We start from the raw sequence: 21,116 nt of genomic DNA, 5'->3' as shown, positions 1-21,116 counted from the left end.
TGTAACTAGCTAAGCAAGACATTTGCAGTCTCTCGTATCTTGGCGTTTGGGCAGAGAGCCAAAGTTAGCAGGTGTCTAATCAAGATGTGAAAACAGAACACCACAAACAAAGGACTAGTTTGAAACAGTTTCTAACAGATTAGGTTCAGATAGTCTGTAAAATGCTTAAATGTGACACACTATAGAATGCTATAGATTTGGGCGAGTTTCCCCCCCTTACCAGTAGGTGTGTTGAAGGTGTGTGATAGCAGGGTAGATCCATACTGATTGGAAGAGAGTATAGGAAATGGGGGTGGAAATGCTAATATATTCATAGTATTTAATGAAATGTTTTTGTTTGAATCGTCAGTCAATTCTTTGATTTGACTCCACGGACGTCTGTGTTATGATACAAATGTATACATTAGGGCATGCTGTGACCTCCGCGTCTTTGCTTGCTTGTATCTAATGTTTATATGATTGTATTAACATTATTTTCTTTTATACATATAAAGTATTTTTGATTAAAAAAATGTTAACAGGCTCCCCTGATTACCTCCATTCATGGCATCTATTCTTATTTTCAGTTGATCCGACCCAGTCAGGAGTCCCTTGATAGCGCTGAAATCAAAAATACTGCGAAGCAAGTTGAGGTAAACATCCACTGAATCCACAATTTCCACTGAAACCAAATAGAGTGACATACATTTATTAGTTCCAAATGAAGAGACTTTTTAAGCTATAGAACTATATTGTATAAAACATTAGGTTTTAATAAACATTTTTAGTAAACCTTTTTACTCTATGGTTCAATTTACTGGCACTGTTTTCATGAAAAAGGCAATGTTATAACACTACAGTATGTTAAACTAAACATCTAAACTAATAAGGGTTGCTTTTCTCAAGGAAAGCGTATCAGAGAGTTAATCTCTTAATTTCTGGCGTGCTTTCACTGGATATAGTAGAATCTCAGAGTTACGAACTCCTTGCGAATGGAGGCTGTTCGTAAATCTGAAATTACCATAACTCTGAAAATGAGTTTGAAATAGATTTAATAAATGTGTACACCTGCTATCTACACCCTTAATCTGGCAAATAAGACAAAGATATAGCATAGTAATGCAATACTCATATTATTTGCATTTGAAAGGCTTTAAAAATGTACAAAACCAGGAAAAAGGCTGTAACAGATTTCAACATCCAGGAAAACATTAGTTAACGTAGTGCTTGTTTTTATTTTAAACAAAATGCATTCGTACAGCTTGCGCAGTCATTCAGCCCCTTTGGCTTGAAAAAAAAACTGAGCTTTGTTTAAAACTAAAATGTTCTTGGTAAAATTGCCTGTACTTGCTTTGAAATCTGCCTCACTTTGTCTGGATACATTTGTTGATACAGTAATTTTGTCTTCTTCATGACCAGCCCCCCGCTTATAGGAATGCCTTTCTGGTTGCATTGCACACATGGTTGCGTGACTGCTTACTTCTGGCTAAAAGCGGGATGTTCGGATGAGCGGTCAGTTTGTAATTCTGAGGTTCTACTGTACTGTGAAAACCACTCTCTAGAATACATCCTTGAGAGATAGGGGACCATGTGTATCAGTTTGCAAAAAAATATCTAACATTACAATGCATTTGAAAATGTTTAAAGGCAGAGTACCTCTGAAGGGTTTAAACTTGTTTTCCAGGTCAAAGTCCTGTCTGCCCAGCCTGGAGAGGTCTATTCGCAGGTCAGGGCAGATGGCAAACTCTTCCAGCGTCCTGCTGATCTGGTGGATCTTATCTGTTACGGTGTCTGGGGCTGGACCTGCCAGGTGGGAAATGTGGGCACAATTATTATTGTTACTGCCTCCGCTTACCTCATGATATAGTGTCAATTGTGGATTGAACAGTGCATTGTAGTGGCAGCATTAAAGTAATTCGTTTAAGGAAATAAAGGAATAGGGTGATACTTTGTATGCTTGCTCAAGGATTTCCTTATTGCTTACATGGATCAGTTTTAAACAAGGGATTATTTCCAAAAATGTTTTATTTGGTTTGCAATTATGTGCTGATACTGTCTTTGAAGCTACTGAATCTTGATTCCTAACAATTACAATTCCTCTTGTGCTGCAGACTTTTTTATAGTAGGGTTAATATGCAGTAATTTCTGCACTAAGGGTTCAATATGAACCACTACTGACACATGGCAATTTTAGAACACCGTTCTGCCCTCTGATTGGGTGCAGCTTGTGACTGCATTGAATCACAATACATGGAGCTTCTAGGTCCATAAGGAATATAACATAAGATATGCATACCGACAACGAACCCTATTAGTCACTGTAACAATAGACAGCAGACAGGGTACAAAGATGGTGGTAACAGAAATCAGTCTGTGATCAATGTTACCTCTTTTTTTTAATACATTTTAAAAAACTCAAAACATGTCAAGTTAAAGTGCTGGAAAGTTTATCAGAGGGATTTTCCCCCTACATTTAATAGACCCAAAACTTAATTGCTGATCAAAGTAACATCACAAAAAAAAAAAAGAAAATGGGTGGGAAATTCCTTACATATCAAAATATTTGAATGGCAGCCCTAAGTAACAGGCTGTAAAAGATTAGGTGACGAATGTCCTGCTCCTAAAGATCAGAGAAGGTCACAACAGGTGTTTCTACAGTCTTGGCTGATGTGTGATTGAAGTGGGGTCTGGAAAAATGTGCCCTCTGAGGGGTTTCTGGAGAATTCAGTCCCTCAGTCAACTGGTGCTAGGACTTACAATAGCTTGATTTTGACTTCAAACACTGAGCTAGATTTAGAATAAAACCAAAAGGACAAAGAACTGACAGTGTTTTAGTTTGGCTTGGGTACTCAGTGTGCTTATATATTTTTATGTGAAAAACATCAGTTCAAACAAAAAAGACCACCAGAAAACTGTGGAGTTGAGAGTTACTAGGACTATATCCTGTATAAGAGCTCTTCAATTCCACAAATCCTACAAATAGGGATAGGACATAACTCAGAAGATGTATCAGTACCCTTACCGTATGATATTCAACGGCAATGTAGTGGACACAGTGGAAACATTTTGATTCACATACCAGTGGTGTCACAATGGTATGAATGACCCCAGAATAGTAACCCATTCCACTACTTTATCAGTACTGGTACACTGCAATATTTCAGGGCCGCTGTGCAATATGTGTTCCAAATCCCTTGCCTTTGCTGTGGTCAGCTAATGGTAATACTTCAATATAATACCCAGGGTATTATACTTCTATCCCAATGGTATTTTTAAAATGTTTCAGTAAGGTCAGGCCTATGCTGTTTACCTGACATTCTGATGACACTTGAATGAATGTAATGCATGTATCCTCTCAACACAGACACCCACCTCCATTTGCCACGTTGAATTTGATCCCAAAATCCCCTCCTGGTCCCCCGGGGTTGTGACTGGCTGTGAGAATGATTCCGCCGATGGCCTTTATCTTTCTAATAATACACGAGACAGCTGGAGTCGACAGAATCCCATTGTGTCCAATAACCAGGCGGCCAATCTGAATGACAACATTGAAAAGAGAACATGTAGAACTCAGTTTCCCTCTGTCTCCCTCACTGTGACTAGATACTGCTGCAGTGCAAATATAGACTGAGCAAAAGATTAGAAAAATGAAGTAAAGCATATGAAATGATTGTGAAAGCATGGTAAATCAAAGCATAGCAATTTACAAATACATTTACTGTAACGGTTGACCATGGTAAAGCACAGTAAGCATGGGGAAAGCATAAGCAACTTCATAATCACAGACAAATAAATTGTAGTAAACCTTTATAAGGATGTCTCTGTTAAGCTACTAGAATTATGGGAGTCACAGCAAGGACCCGTGGAGCACACGTCTGGGTTATAAAATGGAGACATTTTTACACTGACAACTGTAAGCTGTTTGTGACTGAATATTGGCACATTTCATTTGTACATCTCCAAAGTTAAAGTAAAAAAGAACCTACTTTAATAACCTACTGTAGTGAATGTCATATAACTTTACCTGTTATATATTAGGACTGATGATCAACTGTCATTCAATGACATGCCATGTAATCCCTATGCTTTACCCTTATATTTCAGCTAGTAGATAAAATAATTAAGCATTAATGTACAATGCAGCATTCGTTACATGCTAGATAATTGACCGTGGCAACAGCTAAGTGTCCTGAGTGTCCTGAGTGGAAGACCTTAAACAGAGGCCCTGTCTGCTCTGTGAACTGTTTTGTGGAATTCCATGGCAGAAGAACAGGGGTTGAACCCAAGCGTATTGACATCCATGGAAACAATAAGTTACTCCGCTGATCGATCCAAAATCAATATCTTAACTTCAAAACCCCAACATAAAGAATACAATATTGATTAAATATATTATTATTATTATTATTATTATTATTATTATTATTATTATTATTATTATTACTTGTTTGAGACATTTTTTTTAATTGTTTAAAACAGCACTCACATACCGACCAGGTGCTGAATGTGTAACTATCTATTTTTAAACCAAAGCATGCTCATTGATAAAGAATGTTCAGGACTCTCCACTCATTTGCGATCCAATTCTCATTTCATTTACATGACTCATAAAGTTTGGTAAGTTTCTTTCCTTTCTAATATTAGTATGTGCCTTACTTCATCCCCCCTCCACCCTCACTGGGGCCAAATGATTACAAGAGCAATACTCCTTTATTGTTACCTTGACATACTGTAACCATCTACAAAGAGTTATATACTTTACAATGAAACCATTGCATTAACTCACAATACAGTATGAATACCATAGGGCCACTATACTGAAGGCCATATTTAAAATGAAAAGGGTGTTTGTGTGTATGTGTGTGTGTGTGTGTGTGTGTGTGTGTGTGGCAGTCAAATCAGTGAAACATCCTTATAAGGCTCCACAGATATCCTTTAGCAATCCTTACAAAGCATTCCTCAGCTCCCTGGATCGCTATTCTGGTCCAGCTACTTCAGAAACACCATCCAATCTTAATCTGTGTGAAAATGCAGACTAAACTTGATGGCAAAGTGCAGCCGCTACACTGGATAGTCTCAAACGAGTTTACTTTTCATAGTTTAAGCGATGCACATGCTTTGTCTTAAGGTAATTTGCTAAAGAGAAAGAAGGCTTCCCAATAAACTAACAATCAGGGTAGCTCTGGTGTTCAGTCACAACTGTCAAAGTCAAGGTAACCGTTTTTAGATGAAATGCTATTAACAGTCATTTCCTGCACCAGCTGCTAAAAGTTGTTGACAGTTCCTAGCGTATAGCAAGTATGAACCCCTTCCATGCTATATGCTATAAGTTTGCTTTGACTACTAGAAGAGAATCTTATGCGAGGGACAAACAACAATAAATGGTTAATTGAGGAAAATAATTCACTGTTTTATTCGTGGATTATTCGAGATGGCGAGTCACCTTTTTGAATTGTTTATAAATTGATATTCATTCAAAATGACAGTGCCGAATACCACCGATAATATACAAAATATATTTAATATATCACAAAATAATTACAAAAAAAGTATTGACTGCTATTAGTCACACAAATATACTCGAAACGCTGAATTTTGTAACAGCTGTTATAAAATTTGTTATGAATACTGTGCCATTTTTCACAGTGATTGACTGTCAAGAAATTAAGCAATTAAGCAATTAACTACTGTGGACTCCTGCACAGTTTTCTGATGTTCTCCACAGTTCTTTGTGTTCTCTGTCATGAATTCAGTTTAATTGTAAAATGAATCAATTATACGATCAAAGGATGACATCATGCAAATGCTTTAAACTTGGATGAAGGCTATTAAAGTGGTATGGGTTACAGTATCTCCCAGCTCTCCAAACACATGACAGCAGTCCTAAATGGACAATATATTATAATGTATCATATTTCCTTTATTATCTTATTATCTCTTCAGGGTTACAAAGAAACATGTGGTGTGCACTTTTTATAAGATTTACTGGTCCATTTTTTTTGTAATGTAGTTTGTAAAGCAGGAAATGTGGTGGTGAAATGTTACAACATAATAAAATATATTTATTTAACAATTTGAATCTGTTGTATAAATTATTGGGAATAGTTATTGGCACTATATTATATAATACTATAAATATAAACTTGAAGGGGTCTATGACTGGAACAAACCACACCATAACTTAGGTTACCCTGTAATGTAATGCATTCATATTTAACAAATAAATATATACATTCTTGTAGAAATACATCACAATATTAAAATAATAATAATAATTTTGAAAGGTGATTGATTAACTGTAATTTTAGTCCTCTATAGACATGCCATGCATTATACATCACAGGCAATGACTGTTTTGAAATTCTCTGTTCCCCCTATCCAATGTACAGTACCTCAATCTCTATGTCAACCTACTGTAATTCTATGCCGCTGGGATACTGCTTGTGCCAATTGTGATGGTGGTGTTGTGATGTTGACACCTAACTACATGTAACTGGATTGAGACATTTCAACACATTTCACAAAGGCCCTTAAAATGCCATCACATCAAAAAAAAAAACATTGGACCACTTTATATGCACAACTCCAACCGGGAGTTGTGCTATACAAATAGAACCGAGCTCAACAATATACCCTTGTGGTCTTTTCACTTTAAAAACTTTAAATGTACAGCTATCGCCAAAAGTTTTGCATCACCTAGAATTTTAGGATTCAGGCGTTTTTAAAAAAATATATACATGAACATAATTTTGATCTTTCATTTAACATCATGTAATCAAAGAAACAAAATGATAAGTCTACCGGAAGCCATAATAGTAGTACAGTATTTCATGTTAGATTTTGAAATGTCACATTTTTTACATTGTTATCAGTTTTTCGTTAAGTATATGGAAAACTACCAAGCGGTATGTAATTCTGTATGTTAAAGTAACATTATTCAGCAGGTTTCATTCGAGTTTATTTTAATTTTAATTTTGTTAATTATATAGGGTGATGCATAACTTTTGGCCATAGCTGTAAAGTGTACCTATATCTAACATTCCATAAACCTTACCATTGTGAACTTCTATTTGCTTTATACGCTGCAAATGTGCACTTTTTAAATACACACATGTTATAGTGTATCTATTTTCCTGATATCTGGTTCTACTTTAAAGAACATTTTTTGTTGCTGTCAAGTACTTTTGTATTTCATTGGTGAAATTGTCCACACACCAATACCTTTTTTCCTAGTATCATTAACCAACCAGCTGCTTCCCCTATTGACTGTCATGCAGCCAGCAACATACCTTGACCCCAAGACACTACTGAGGTGAAATGGCACAGGAAGTGACTTCCTGAAAGGAAGGAAAGCAATTGTTTTCTACCTTGTGCAGTACCAGATATCATGCCATAAAATTAGAATAAATATTTACTATAACATGTCATTGTTTTAAAAAACTGCACATTTTAGACCTATATACAAGAAACAGCATCACCAGTAAACCCACATCACACTTGACATACCATTCGACCCCTGCATATTTTGAACCATTTTTTCCTAAAGGAAAACTAAATGCTAATGGTATGAAACCTTAAAAAAAACAGAATCCAAAAATGTCTTTGCTTCATAATAACCAGGAGGTCCCTGGTTCAAATCCCACCTCAGCCACTGACTGATCGTGTGACCCTGAGCAAGTCACTTCACCTCCTTATGCTCCGTCTTTCGGGTGAGAGACGTAATTGTAAGTGACTCTGCAGCTGATGCATAGTTCACACACCCTAGTCTCTGTAAGTCGCCATGGATAAAGGCGGCTGCTAAATAAACACATAACAATAATAATAATAATAATAATAATAATAATAATAATAATAATAATAATAATAATAATAGTTACGTAACCTTAAGCTATATTCCAAAAAGAGGTGCAAATCTATTGTACGAGAAGAGGCTTTACAATGGTCATATGTCATTGCATATATACATATATATATAATTCAGAAATATTGGGACTAAAAAAACGTATAACTGCTTACCCCATTGGCAGCTGCCATTTGAACAATAACCTCAATTGCTGTCCGGCTGAAGTACCTCCCGTCGCTGCCTACCACCATAGTGCATCCCTGCCTGTCCCGGAGGTCGATGGACGAGAGGACACTTTGGATGAAATTCTGCAGGTAATTCTTCTTACTCTCAAAAACCATTGTCTTCTTCCTCAGGCCACTGGTGCCGGGTTTCTGGTCATCATAGGGAACGGTCTGGACAGTAACAACAGGTATAGGGCAAGCCTCCATGGTCTATCCTCAGAACGAACCCAGACTTAGCGTTTCACTGATGCTCTTCTTCACGGTTGTACAGAGTATACTCTGCTTCGGTTACTTGTTAACTTCAGTATAATGTCGCGTGCAAATTTGTATCCTTCGGGTTAAAACGAAGTATCCCGAGTTCACGACCTACAGCGTTCGTTGTTAAGCAGACTTGGAACCCCTAAAAAGAAAACCGGAATCAACGCAGCTAATGCCAATCGCCGTGGTTTCTCAAGCAATAGTAAATGTAATGTAACTTTCCCTTGATCTCACTTGTTTATACAATAATATTCTGGAGTTAAACACAGACGAAATCTTGTGGCAGAAACTTGTTCTTTTAATTATTATTGTTATTGTTGATCTAAATTATCCGACAAGTCCTCGTTTTACAACACCACTTCCTCAAATAAGTCTTTGAACAAGGGCAGGAGTCTGCCAAAAATTCAGGGAGGGCCAAAAAAGCTTTGCAATCAGCTGCAACTGAAGTCAAAAATAGCCCAGCGGACAGAGAATTGTGTTCTTCCAGTGTTGTAACTGGATGCTTTTTGTATGCGCCGACACTTGCTTCGGAGAATCAAATGCTGTCAGCATAAACAGTTACTGCGAGCAACCTCTGCTTTCGGAATAGCACAGAGAATCTCAGATAACGGGAAGTGTATTGTGCGACTACAAAAAAAGCCTATTTTGGAATGTGAATCTTCCATTATCTGCTATCCATCCTTCCTACCTAATATGTTTTCCATTATTTATGTGGACTATTTTAGATGGGTGTTTTGGTGTTTATGGATTGGTTATATAAGCACTCCCCCCCCCCCCCAAAAAAAAAATTACTCGAATGTATATCGAATTCATAAGTGTAATTAATAATTGAAACTTGAAAGCAAGAGTGGAATGTATCATACATTTAAGCCGCTTCATATCGAGTCAAGGACATCATTATTTTAGACATACTTACATTTTAATCGTTGTCACTTAATATAAAGTATTACAAGTTCTACAAGCACAGTAGACTTGATTACTTTTATTTATAGAAGACATGTACTATATAAAAGCTTTCTCCCTGGCGCAAGTCATGTGCAGTCATGATGGACAAGACATCAACTATAACACACGTTGCATGAGGACTGATTGGCCTTAGCATCCTTATTCAAGACACACATTATTTATTGACCACAAAAAAAAAAAACAGTTTATTTATGGTATTTAATTTAATTTGCAGATATATCATCCCTAGCTTTCTTGAAGTAATTAGAGACTCTAACTATTGAGGAATTTTCAGGCTCCCCCTGATGACAGTAGTATGTTAGGTGTTTCTACATTTTTACAATTTTATTAACATTCAGCAAAAGATGATAGAAATGTCACATTTCACCGTTACTCCAGGTTTAAATTAAACAAATTACTACATTTACATTCCTGAATTTTCACTGCTTTCATTGTTATATGGTAATCGTTACATAATCACCATATGAAAATAAACCAACAATAATAAATAAGGATAATAACTAAGGATTGCAGTAACGGTATAACACTAACAAGTCTGCTTTAGCCTGTTTCTTGAGAGAGTTATTAAAGGGTTGTGAAACAGCACCACCGTGTGTCATATAACACTATTGCAACTGGTATCACAATACAGTAGAAAGTTACAGTAGGCTAGTAATTACCGTTTTGACTGAAGAGCTAGTGTGTTGTTTATAGATGACTGCAGTAGTGTGCATCTTTCTTAACATGTAACGTGGTATACATTTGAATTAAGATCAAAACCATGCAATATTATTTATTTATTTTTGCAAGGGCCAAGATGCAATTATAGGTACCGTACTATCCTAACAATAGTTTTACTTTAATGACAAGATATGTTTTACAATAAGAAACTATTATGAAAGCAAATTGTCAGTGTTTTTTTCAATACAAATACAGATTGGTATTATATATTACAGTAGTAACTTGTCGTTTTTTAGAGTATTCTATATTTTAAATATTGACAGTATGCATATTATACAGCCTTAGTTTCTATATATACCAACACAAAAGGGATCTTTAGATTCTATTTTTTTTATTGAGTATTATGTTTATGAACCACAAGAGGACGACAGTCACTTAAATGTTAATATAGAACACAAGTTACGAGTTGTGCGTGCGCAACTCGTAATATACGTCATCATTATATGCTACAGCCCAAGGTGTGATAAATGTAGGCAGTAAAACGAAGTTTATTTCATAACAATACCTAAACCTAATGTTCTTGGGGTATTATCGTCACGTGGTAGGGGTGTTGAGGTTCAGTGAAGCACTACGTAAATCACGAGTTGCGCACGGCACGTAGCACTACCCTGTGTGAGCTACGCTGCGAGAGCCTTCGTTCTGTAGCTATATTCTCTTGAGCAGTTGCAGGTGTCTGCTCTGAGCTCACTGGGCTTTTGGGCAGCAGGGATCGCTGTGGCGCCATGAGGAGAAACAATCGCTACCAGTTTTGCCTCCCTAACCCACAGGAGCGCCAGAGCCAATACGACGTTACCTTCGGAACTATCAGCATGGAACGGCGACGCCTCACAGCCAGGGCGCATTTTGACTTGTTCTGCTCGATCTAATCTACAGATTATTTTGTAAATGCACGATAAACATGTAAATGCACATTAAACCTGGAAGAACTGCAAACTGTGTACAACTGTGTTCTTTTGTTAAAAAACGTTTTGGTTTTTTTTTTTGTTTTTTTTTAAGCAATCATGCTTATATGTTTGTGCAATTTTAAGGACTTTTGCAATCCATATTTTTGAGCAGACCAGCTGTTATTATTTTTTGGAGCACTTATGCAATGTTGGCTCCCGGACTAAATTATATTCACAGAGACACCATTACTTTTATGTGTGTGTATTAGGACTCAGAACAAACCTGTACTGCAAAGTGACTTTCTGCTCCTGTTTCCAATTAGTCTGGGAGCCATGTAGGGCAAATCTGGGATGAATGGGTCTGAAAAGTACCACAAAATATGGGTATTGAGAGTAAAATTGATGAGGTCTGCTCAGGATCTGCTCTTGCAAAATATATTATATCAAGCAGCAGCCTATCCAGCGAAAAATCGCGTATATTAATTCTGCCCAATATTAAGATAAAACTCAAAAGCATATGCTGCTTACTGGTTAGAATTCACAAAAATTACTTAAATTGGTTTAACGGTCATTGCTGTACCTAGAAAGACCGGCACTGACTATGACTTATCTGTAACTGTGTAAAGAATGCGTAACACTGCAGTTGGCCACCACCATGGGTGTTCACCCTTGCACCACGTTGAGGCCCAGCATTTCCAACTTACGCAGGGGTTTGGGTTTTTTTGGTTTGGGTTTTTTTTTGTTTTTGTTTTTGTTAACAATAATCTAAATATACTAACTTCTTAAGTTTCACTGAACATAAGGAAATAACTTGTTTATGTACTTTTAAAACAAAGTAAAAAGTAAAAGCAAAGGAAGTGTCCTTCAAACTGTTTAACTGTTCTGCCTACCATGAACTCTTGATCTTCCTCCAGCTCTGTTATTCGGGCACATTTTCCAGGTTCTGCAGTGCACGTGCGCGAAACAACACATCTGCAATTGTGAAGACATTGTCCTTTCTTACACCCACAAAATGAATTTGGTTCCAGTTACAGTGGCTTAGGTGACTTTGTCATTAGTACAGGGGTAAGGATACCATTGGTGACTCGTCTACCAAAGTCCAGTGGCTCTGGATGTGTTGGATCATTCATGTGAGCACTTTTGCTGACATATATTTGGTGAAGAGCACACAATGCATGCAGATGAAAATAATGATCGGTAGGAGGCAAGCTTCTAAGGTCTGCTGTGGCAGACATTGTTCCAAAAAAGATGGGCTCTCAGTCTGTCTAGAGCAGGGGTCTCCAACCCTGGTCCTGGAGAAGCTCCTATCCAGCAGGTTTTATAGGTGTCTTTACATCATCAGTGGCTGAAGATCTGGGACACCTGTTAATCTTGACTAATTAAGCCAATAATTGGTTCAATTAAGTAACTGAGAGTTTGGTTGAAACGAAAACCAGCAGCCACAGTAGCTCTCCAGGACCAGGGTTGGAGACCCCTGGTCTAGAGTGTCAAATGTCTCTCTGCCGCAGAGCCTTACAAATAGTTAATTTGCCTCTGATCTAACACTGTCAAACACTTTTTCACCTGCATGATATGGTACTCACCTGCAGTGAAATCATTGCAGGAAGCCAAAACAAGTTTTGCAACTTGTGTTTTCCCTTTCCTGAAAGGATAACTGACTGTGTCACAGCCAGTAAAAAGGTAAGCAGTAGGCCTGTCAGAGCAGATTCCAAAATCTTAAATGTAGAACTTAATTGCTTGGAAATCAGATGATTTGGAATATACCTTTCTTTCTTCTGAACCCTTAATTCCTGTAGGTCAGGTATTCTTGATGAAAAATAAATGCAGAGGGGGATTACTTCTGTGTCAGTTGCCTGCACAGCTGCTCTCTCGTAGCCCATTTCTGAATCAGCATGATTAATGTGAGCAATAATATTTCAGTTAAATATGTATTTAAAATTGAAATCATTATTTTGAAAAACTCAGAATTAGGATTTAACTTAAATATTTATTTAAAAGTTAGAAATTGTTAAATATTTTTCAGATTTATAAATTATATCTGAAAGTATGCATTATTCACAAGATTTATAAATTGGGGAAAAACAGTCATGTTTTTGGTTAAATCTGGGAATAAAGACAGGTAAAAAATATTTGTGCTATTTTTTACATTTAACATCCCATATGCCACTGGCCTGCACAGACTTTACTAAACAATTGAATATATAACTTAATCTAGTTTGATTCAGATAAAGAGAAGCCAATAGTATTCTATTTAAGAACCAACACTGAAGTACGTCATCACAAGAGATCCCCCAAAGTCGCTGGCCTGCATTGATATATCATTTATATTTATATAATAAACGAGAGAGGCCAGATAGTCTGTCAATGAATCATCAATACACGTTTTAAGTGACATTAGGAATTTGTAAATGCACATTAAACCTGGAAGAACTGCAAACTGTGTACAACTGTGTTCTTTTGTTAAAAAACGTTTTTTGTTTTTTTTAAGCAATCATCCTTTTATGTTTGTGCAATTTTAAGACTTTTGCAATCCATATTTTTGAGCAGACCACCTGTTATTTATTTTATTTTTTAGAGCACTTATGCAATGTTGGCTCCCGGACTAAATTATATTCACAGAGACACCATTACTTTTATGTGTGTGAAGTCGATTTACAAATGAAATGTATTGTTGTTCTTTTACACTCACGTCACTTTCACAAATAAAGGTCACGCACTGCGGCACCCTGACCCCTCCCCCTCCTTAATGGGAAGACATCCTTTGTTGATGGCTGTATACTTTAACCTGCCGATGCAGCTGAAAAGGTGTTAACAACATTGATGTACGTCACAGTTTAATGCCTATCCTGCTGTGCACTCAAAAAATGAAATTAGCATTATCTAGTATTTCTATCTCCTAGTCACCTATTCATCGTACTTCGGGGGATCTTTGATTTTTGGTGCTCCATGTTTACTGTTGATGTTCATATACATTTCCACAGAATAAGAAGACAAGTACATAATATTTATGAATGAGTGGAGGCCATTAAGTCGTTCATCAACAACATCTCTTGGTAACCCACTATACCGTGAATTGTTTCCTATCCGTTCTAAGCCTATCTCCATTAACTGTCTTCTGAATTGCGTCATATTTCATAACCAGATAAGGTTAAAATTATACTGATTCACTAATCGATAAAACAATTCTAAAATAATAATAACACTTTTCTTACACTGCACAGCAACAAGTAACTATTTGTTATAATGTAGCAAATGTATATATAGTCCTACTTAGTGATATGCTTTATAATAATTTAAAAACTAGTCCCTCAGAACCATGCCTTAAATGTTGCTTCTTCCTGCAAATACGTGTATTGCCTTATACACTGTATTCTAATATAGATACCAGACCTTTTTCAACTGTAATAACAGTTTGATTCAAGTTTTATTTAGTATTTTTTCAAACGTATGTAGCCCATGTAAAGCATGTCAGTTAGGTATTCTTAAACATTTTCTAAACCCGATTCTTTTTTTTTTTTTTGTAAACGTGTCTCCGTACGTGTGATTTATATTGAAATGTAACTGCTTTTTATTCCTCTCTAAAAATGTACCTTTGCACTGCCTTAGGATTTTTAGTCGTTGATGTTTAAACAAAACCGCCTAAGCAACAGCACGCCTTAATGTGGAAATAAATAACATCTTGCAAAGTGTATCCGCATTCTCTACCTCAAAGAAACGAAATACATACAAAACACGCCAAGGAGTCCTGTTATAATTATCTTAAAACACTCAAATAAAATGTTTAAGAATTAACCATGCATTTTATGGAACATTTATAAACATTGTTGTTTATTTGATTGTTTAGGGCTATTCTTTTTAAGCACACAAAAAACACAAGTGTTACAAAATAAAACATTACAGTGTACAGTATATAACTAACTATTAAAATGTGTTCTTAAACGTATGCGTTTATTCTTCAACACTTGATTTACTGTGCATGTCATTCAGTTTTTAAAGACAGTTTCTATTATTAATTATAATATTGCCTAATTATACATTTAATGTAGCTATAATACATGGATAAAAATGGAAATGCATGAAGATAGAGATAAATAATATTGTTTTAAATTAAATATATTTTAAAATGTATAAATATTTTATGTTTTTAAGAAGTAAACAATTAACAACCGTTTTAACATCTATTGATATGGGTAACATTTCTAATATGTGTCAGTAATTCAGTTGCAATTAGTTTGAAAAGACTTGGGTTTTCCAGTTGAATTTATGTTAAATTCATATGGAATAATCATTTACCTATATTGCATCTAATTCTAATAGCAAAGGCATATTTGAATGTAAAACATTTTACTCCAAATTAATTTGATGCAAATTCAATATGAAACGTATTCGTATTTACATTTAAATTAATGAGTGTATTAATTTTTTTGCTCATGTTGCACCGTGTTCTTCTAATTTTAAGATAAAAAAACAACATATGTATTATAGTTACATCTTTAAAATATGGCCAAAAGAATAAGGCCGAGGCAGTTTTTAAGTGCGTTTTATTTAATGAAACTCCATAAACCCAGTTTAGAAAAGTAGGTACAGTATTGACGACAAAGTTATATTCAGGATTCACTAAAATACATTGATATGGCTTTAACCAAAAAGAACATTGAGATTCCAAACTCGATATACAACAATAACAAGCACTGTTTAAACAATACAGCTGGGTAGCCCAGCAGGATATACAGTAGGTCTAACTGGTATGTCTGTTACTAGAGCAAGGCTGTATTTTTTAATGTAACCTTCCCTATTGAATTTACTAGAACTTATTTTTTGTTTTTAATGAAGAACATTAACTTTTAAAGAAACCTTTATGAGATAAGGTATTTGGTTGTCAAACGAAATTAACCATTAGTTTCTTAAAATGACAATTCAAATTGTAAGTCGTGATCTCACTTAGATAGATAGCTAGATAGATAGATAGATAGATAGATAGATAGATAGATAGATAGATAGATAGATAGATAGGAATGACCAATTGTAAACATACAAAATAATTAAAAGACAGAACTGTTTCTTTCCAAATATATTTTATTTGGCATTGCCTTTCTACTTCGTCACAATACACCAGCAAACAAAAACAGTTTGTACATGAAACACGAAATACTTTTATCAGTTCATATAATACACAATACACGTAGCCTAATCTTGACGATTAATAAATATTTTAATAGACTATATTTACTTACATTAAAAATGATATTCATAAAAACAAGTGACTTGTTTGAAACAGTTTTTAGACAAATGCGCATTTGTGAGGTCCCATTTGTAACTCGCATCCTTATGTTCCACATTCCGTAAAGAACACATATATGTTTATAGATAGCTGTGATAAGCATTTTAAGTTTTAAGAGTATTACTTTGTCCATATCCTCATTTGAAGCAACTTTGTACATTTTATGTTTGAAAAGTTTGTTCGGCTAATCACTCCGTTATTTTTTCACCGGTTTAGCAATGCGGGTAAGAGAGTTGTAACTGGTGCCTGGACGGGATTGCGCCTATCACAGTAGCAGTGGGGTTAAACACAGCTCTTGGCGCAGGAGACAATATTGTGGGAAGCAAGCAACTCGCAGATCTTTGCAGGAGATGGGAATAATCCAAGGACGCCTGCAAATGAGTAGTTTGCACGAAAGAGGGAGACGTCTTGCCTATTATACTGTCGATGCTGAAGGAGCATTTGGTTTGGGTGCTATTGATCGGTTTAAGTTCCGACGTGGGCGCACCCAGCGGCACGTGGGCTCCACTGGGGCTGGGCACCTTTCGGCAGTTTAAATCCCGGTACTGCAATTGAGGATGCGACAACATGACTCTTTCTTGAACTGGCATATATCTCATTGAAGTTTGTTGAACTGGTGTTTGGGTGTTCTGTACAGCATATGGTCGTCCATATTGTCGATAACAACTAAAATTAGGATAAAACATAAGTCCGTCTTTGACAAACTCGGGCTGGTGCCTCTTAAATCGTTTTCTTCTCCTGAGAAAGCTACCGTTGTCAAACATGTCTTCTGACGCGGGGTCCAAGGACCAGTAGTTGCCTTTACCAGGGTTGCCAGGTTCCCTTGGAATCTTTATGAAGCAGTCATTGAGGGATAAGTTGTGCCTGATTGAGTTTTGCCAAGCGGGGAACTTTTCCTTGTAGTAAGGGAATTTGTTGCTGATAAAGTCACAGATTCCACTCAGTGTCAACTTCTTCTGTGGGCTTTGCAGGATAGCCATGGTTATCAAAGCGATGTAGGAGTAGGGAGGCTTCACCAAGTTGTTTTTGACTCTGCTACCTGAGTGGATTTCAGCGCTGAAACTGCTCTCGCTTTCTCCAGAGGAATCGATCTCACAACCTTCCAACTCTCCGCTAGACTCCGCTGAAGCATTCTCCTCAGCGCAACTCTGTTGGAGTAAGTATGCGTCCCGAAGCAGGCAATTGTGCAGGTCATCTTCCGCGATAATGTCAATTTCATCCTCCACAAGAGGCATGAATGCTTGAGGAACGGAACAATCTTCTGACAGGGTCATGGTGGTGGAGATTTGCAGCTTTCCTGGATAAAACCAATACGATAGCAAATGCCAAATAGCGGACCAAAACTCCGCCCTCTTATAATTGTCTTTTTATAGTTGTTCTTTCACTTCCAAAATAGAGAATGCCAGGTCCTTGCGTGCACAGGTTTTTATAAGGGGTGGGTCTTCAGTCTTTGCCTCTGCAAAGGTGTCCAGAGCCTATCAGATTGTAAACTCAGAAACGAAAAGGTAATGAGAAGAGACAATGGGCAGCGTGAAGGAAACACCAACTCATCCGGCCACAAACTAGGAGGTGCCAAATACACATACTAATGATGGTGCTCCATGTTTTCCATTTATATTAAAATAGAAGGTCATTTTCGATATAATACCAATCAGGTGGGAAATGTTACATTGCTAATTACATATTTCATTTAGAAAGGAGACCAATATTACCCAAATCCAACGTACTTTTTAAAATGACCGTTTCATTAACGTTTGTTCTATAACTACAACATAACTTACATGTTACACATGTAACTAAAGTAGTGTGCGAGTCTGCATGTAGCCTGGTAGCCTATTAAAATGTAATCCTATCAGCTGTAAACATATTTTTTAAACAACATTAATAGATTATTTTCCATTCACAACAACAACAGCATCTTCATTAAAATGTAATAAATCAGTAAGAATGTGGGAAAAGTAATCTAGACATAATATTTACCATCTACACTATCATTGCAGTACATTGTGTGTGTGAGCTTAGGTTAACGTTACACTACACGTTTATCGTGATCAAAATAATGGGAGGTAAACAACGGGATACAGTTGTGGATATTAACAACACGCCTAAATTTAAAACTCTGTGTTACTGTTTCTTTCCCTAGACCCCCAACTGTTCAGTTTAGCTTTCTACGTTTAGGTAGCTCGCAGGTGGTTTGGCCATGAAAATGGCCTTGGAACTCCCTGCTTGCATTAGAAAAAGGTGCTAGATAGCCCATTAACCAAAGCAATCGGCATCTGAATGAAATAGGAAATGACACAGCAGCAACAGGCTTAAAGAACACCTTATGGGCATTTTTTTTATTAAACCGCATGAATAGATATACAAATCCTCAAAGCAACCTGGGACTTGCCTATTTATTTAAACACAGTGCTACATCATGTTAATCTCAATTGCAAACTATAATGTAAAAAAAAGAAAAAAGAAAAACAAAGGCATAGGCCTACCCCTCTTCCCTATCCCGCTCATATAACCCATTAAACGCTTGGATAATCCCTACCAGTTGTTCTCTACTATTCTTTAAAACACCACAATCCCCACAATCCCCATTGAAGACAACACGATTAAAAAATTCGGTTTTTAAACTTGAAGGCTTCTATTTTTATAGCCTAATAAGCGACTTTAATCAACTAGGATATTTTTGATTGTTTATTTGCTCTAAACGCTATGCGTTTTACAAAACTAGATAATTTAATATTTGTTTAAGTTAAAACAATTCTAACGTTTAATGGTGTGAAATGTATTACACTTCAAATAGCTGTGTGAAGTATGTTTTACATTTATTTATTTTGTATTAAACTAATGTAATTATTTATTATAGATACCAAAGGCAGTGAATAGGGAAAACGCAAAATAAACGTTGTTAACGTTTCATTTAAATATAAAAAACGTTTCTAAAATATCTATACAAATAAATAGGCCACTATTTTCTTTATTTAAGGTTAGTGGCAGTGCAGCGTTTACATAATGTATCCAATTGTATTTCTCCTTCAAGTTTAAGTTTGATCGCTATAATACAATGCAGGCTATTCAATTGCATGCAAGTCTCCCATCCAATTCCAATTACCCCGATGCGTTCCCAGAGGATACACTTCCTGGCCATTCAGAATATGAATGACCACCAGAAGAGAATCCATCTACTTACCGCAACATAAACAGATACGTGCTAATCTGCCGCAATTTAAAAGCCAATTCTATTGTGAGAAAATATACCCCAGTTCGTGAAATCTGGCACTCACTGACTGGTGTTAGTTAACATACAGGATGGGCAACTAAAACAACACCACTTCAGGAAATTAAAGCTGCAGTTACATTCGACAGTCATTTCATGTGAATTGCCCATTGATATGGACGCAGTGTCGTGATCGGCTTTTTCTTTGAGATCGAGTCGTGCTTTTTAAATAGCGCCCAAATGTAGAACACACGGTTTGCATTACAAAGATGTTGGTGCGAATATGCCGTATTTTATTTTAACATTACTTTTAAACCACATTCATCTTTATTTCTGTGTTGACTCAGTGAAAAGTGGGTTAAGACTAGACTATCCTTAGTTGATAAGCAGGAACTTTTCTTAAGAATTCCTCAATGGTTTTTTTTTTAGTTGCCACAGCTTTTAAACCTTTCCAGTGCTGTTCATCTAGTAGTTGGTGTTGAAACATTTAAGACATACAGCTATGCCCAAACGTTTTGCGTCTCCTAGAATTTTAGGATTGATGAACTAGATTAACATAATTTAGGTATTTTATTTAACATCATGCAATATTACAAAAAAAAAAAAAAAAAAAATCCAAAATGATATCGCAAAAGTCTACCGGAAGCCATAAAAGGTGTTTGATTTCGAAATGTCACATTTTTTAAATTTTTGGTTAAGTATACGGAAAACTATAACGCGGTATGTAATTCAATATGTTAACGTAACATTATTCAGTAGGTTTCATTCGACTTTATGATGCAAAATTAGTTCATGTTATAGTGTTATGATAAACCTTTGACCATAGCTGTACATACACGTGTGCCATTAATTACCCTAGATAGGACAACATCGTCTACCACTACTTTTAGGGCCAATCAACAACACGAACTAAGACAGGGTAATTATCTTTTTTTTTTGGTTTTGTTTTTTTAATATCCAGGTAAATGTATATAGGGGTGGTCTTGTCTGTTTTGGATAATGTCAATCTTTAGGTGACATGCACTCCCCATCCCATTAAACGCATATTATAACGTCCTTCAGACACCAGATGCTGTTATGCAATACAGATATAGAAACAAAAAGTTAGTCTAATAAATTCAGATTAAAAGTCTTTCTCGTCACTGGTTTTACAGGGCAGCTGCGTTTGCAAGGGATTTAGCCAGGCATGCCATTATAAGGATACCAATAATGTCATACTGTGTGGGTCTTAGTAGTATCAGAATAGAACACGCATCACTACCAGTCCAGTCCTGCATGTGTTAATTTGTTCCAGCCAACAGCTATCTCAGAAATGAATTTCATTCAGAAATGTTAAAAACAAGGTCTTTCACAAAAATCATATTGGTATAATGGTATACTTTATGCAATGCTTAACATATTGCAGCAATTTACAAAACTTGTACCAACTAAAATATAAAAAAAAAAAACATATCAGTTGTAAATAGAGTAAATGGGAAAAAAAACTGGTGGTAATGGACAAAGTAGGATGGTTACAGAGCCCCAGGCATTCTGCATGGAACTGTGATGGTGTGGGGCTTTTTGGTTTTTGTTTACACTAGCAGACCTTTGTTAAGAGTTAGCGACTCATGGAGGCTCTGTATGGATGTTAACAATGGCTTACAGGGATGACGTATTATTTATTCCTGTAACCTGTAGTTCATTTGACAACCTATAATGAACAGGTAAGAGAGACACTTTAATGACTTACTCTTTACTGATTTAACTCTTG

At 36.1% G+C, this 21,116-nt stretch overlaps 2 protein-coding genes across 3 annotated transcripts in view; both read right to left on the bottom strand.

The window, feature by feature from the left end:
* LOC117411691 (phosphoglucomutase-like protein 5) overlaps positions 1-8,774 on the bottom strand; it is a 44,691-nt gene extending 35,917 nt beyond the window's left edge. For both annotated transcript variants that reach the window (XM_059035153.1, XM_059035145.1), the window contains exons 1-4: positions 7,996-8,774; positions 3,352-3,514; positions 1,636-1,782; positions 536-661 (exon numbers count right to left, since the gene is read on the bottom strand). In XM_059035153.1, the coding sequence (XP_058891136.1) occupies positions 536-661; positions 1,636-1,782; positions 3,352-3,514; positions 7,996-8,253 (694 nt within the window). In that variant the 5' untranslated portion in view covers positions 8,254-8,774. The remainder of the gene's footprint in view (positions 1-535; positions 662-1,635; positions 1,783-3,351; positions 3,515-7,995) is intronic.
* Positions 8,775-15,965: 7,191 nt separating this feature from the next.
* Positions 15,966-19,939, bottom strand: LOC117411690 (forkhead box protein D5-A). Its single transcript, XM_034019368.3, has one exon. The coding sequence runs from the start codon at positions 17,427-17,429 to the stop codon at positions 16,368-16,370; it is 1,062 nt and encodes a 353-aa protein (XP_033875259.2). The 5' UTR covers positions 17,430-19,939; the 3' UTR covers positions 15,966-16,367.
* Positions 19,940-21,116: the final 1,177 nt, after the last annotated feature.

Source organism: Acipenser ruthenus, chromosome 1, assembly GCF_902713425.1.
Source record: "Acipenser ruthenus chromosome 1, fAciRut3.2 maternal haplotype, whole genome shotgun sequence".
NCBI lineage: Eukaryota > Metazoa > Chordata > Actinopteri > Acipenseriformes > Acipenseridae > Acipenser > Acipenser ruthenus.
The sequence above is the reverse complement of the archived record's forward strand: the minus strand, read 5'-3'. Positions and strand labels throughout refer to the sequence as shown.

Bases quoted from the DNA above. Each gene is read 5' to 3' on its own strand.
- LOC117411690 (XM_034019368.3), bottom strand. From the start codon at position 17,429: ATGACCCTGTCAGAAGATTGTTCCGTTCCTCAAGCATTCATGCCTCTT.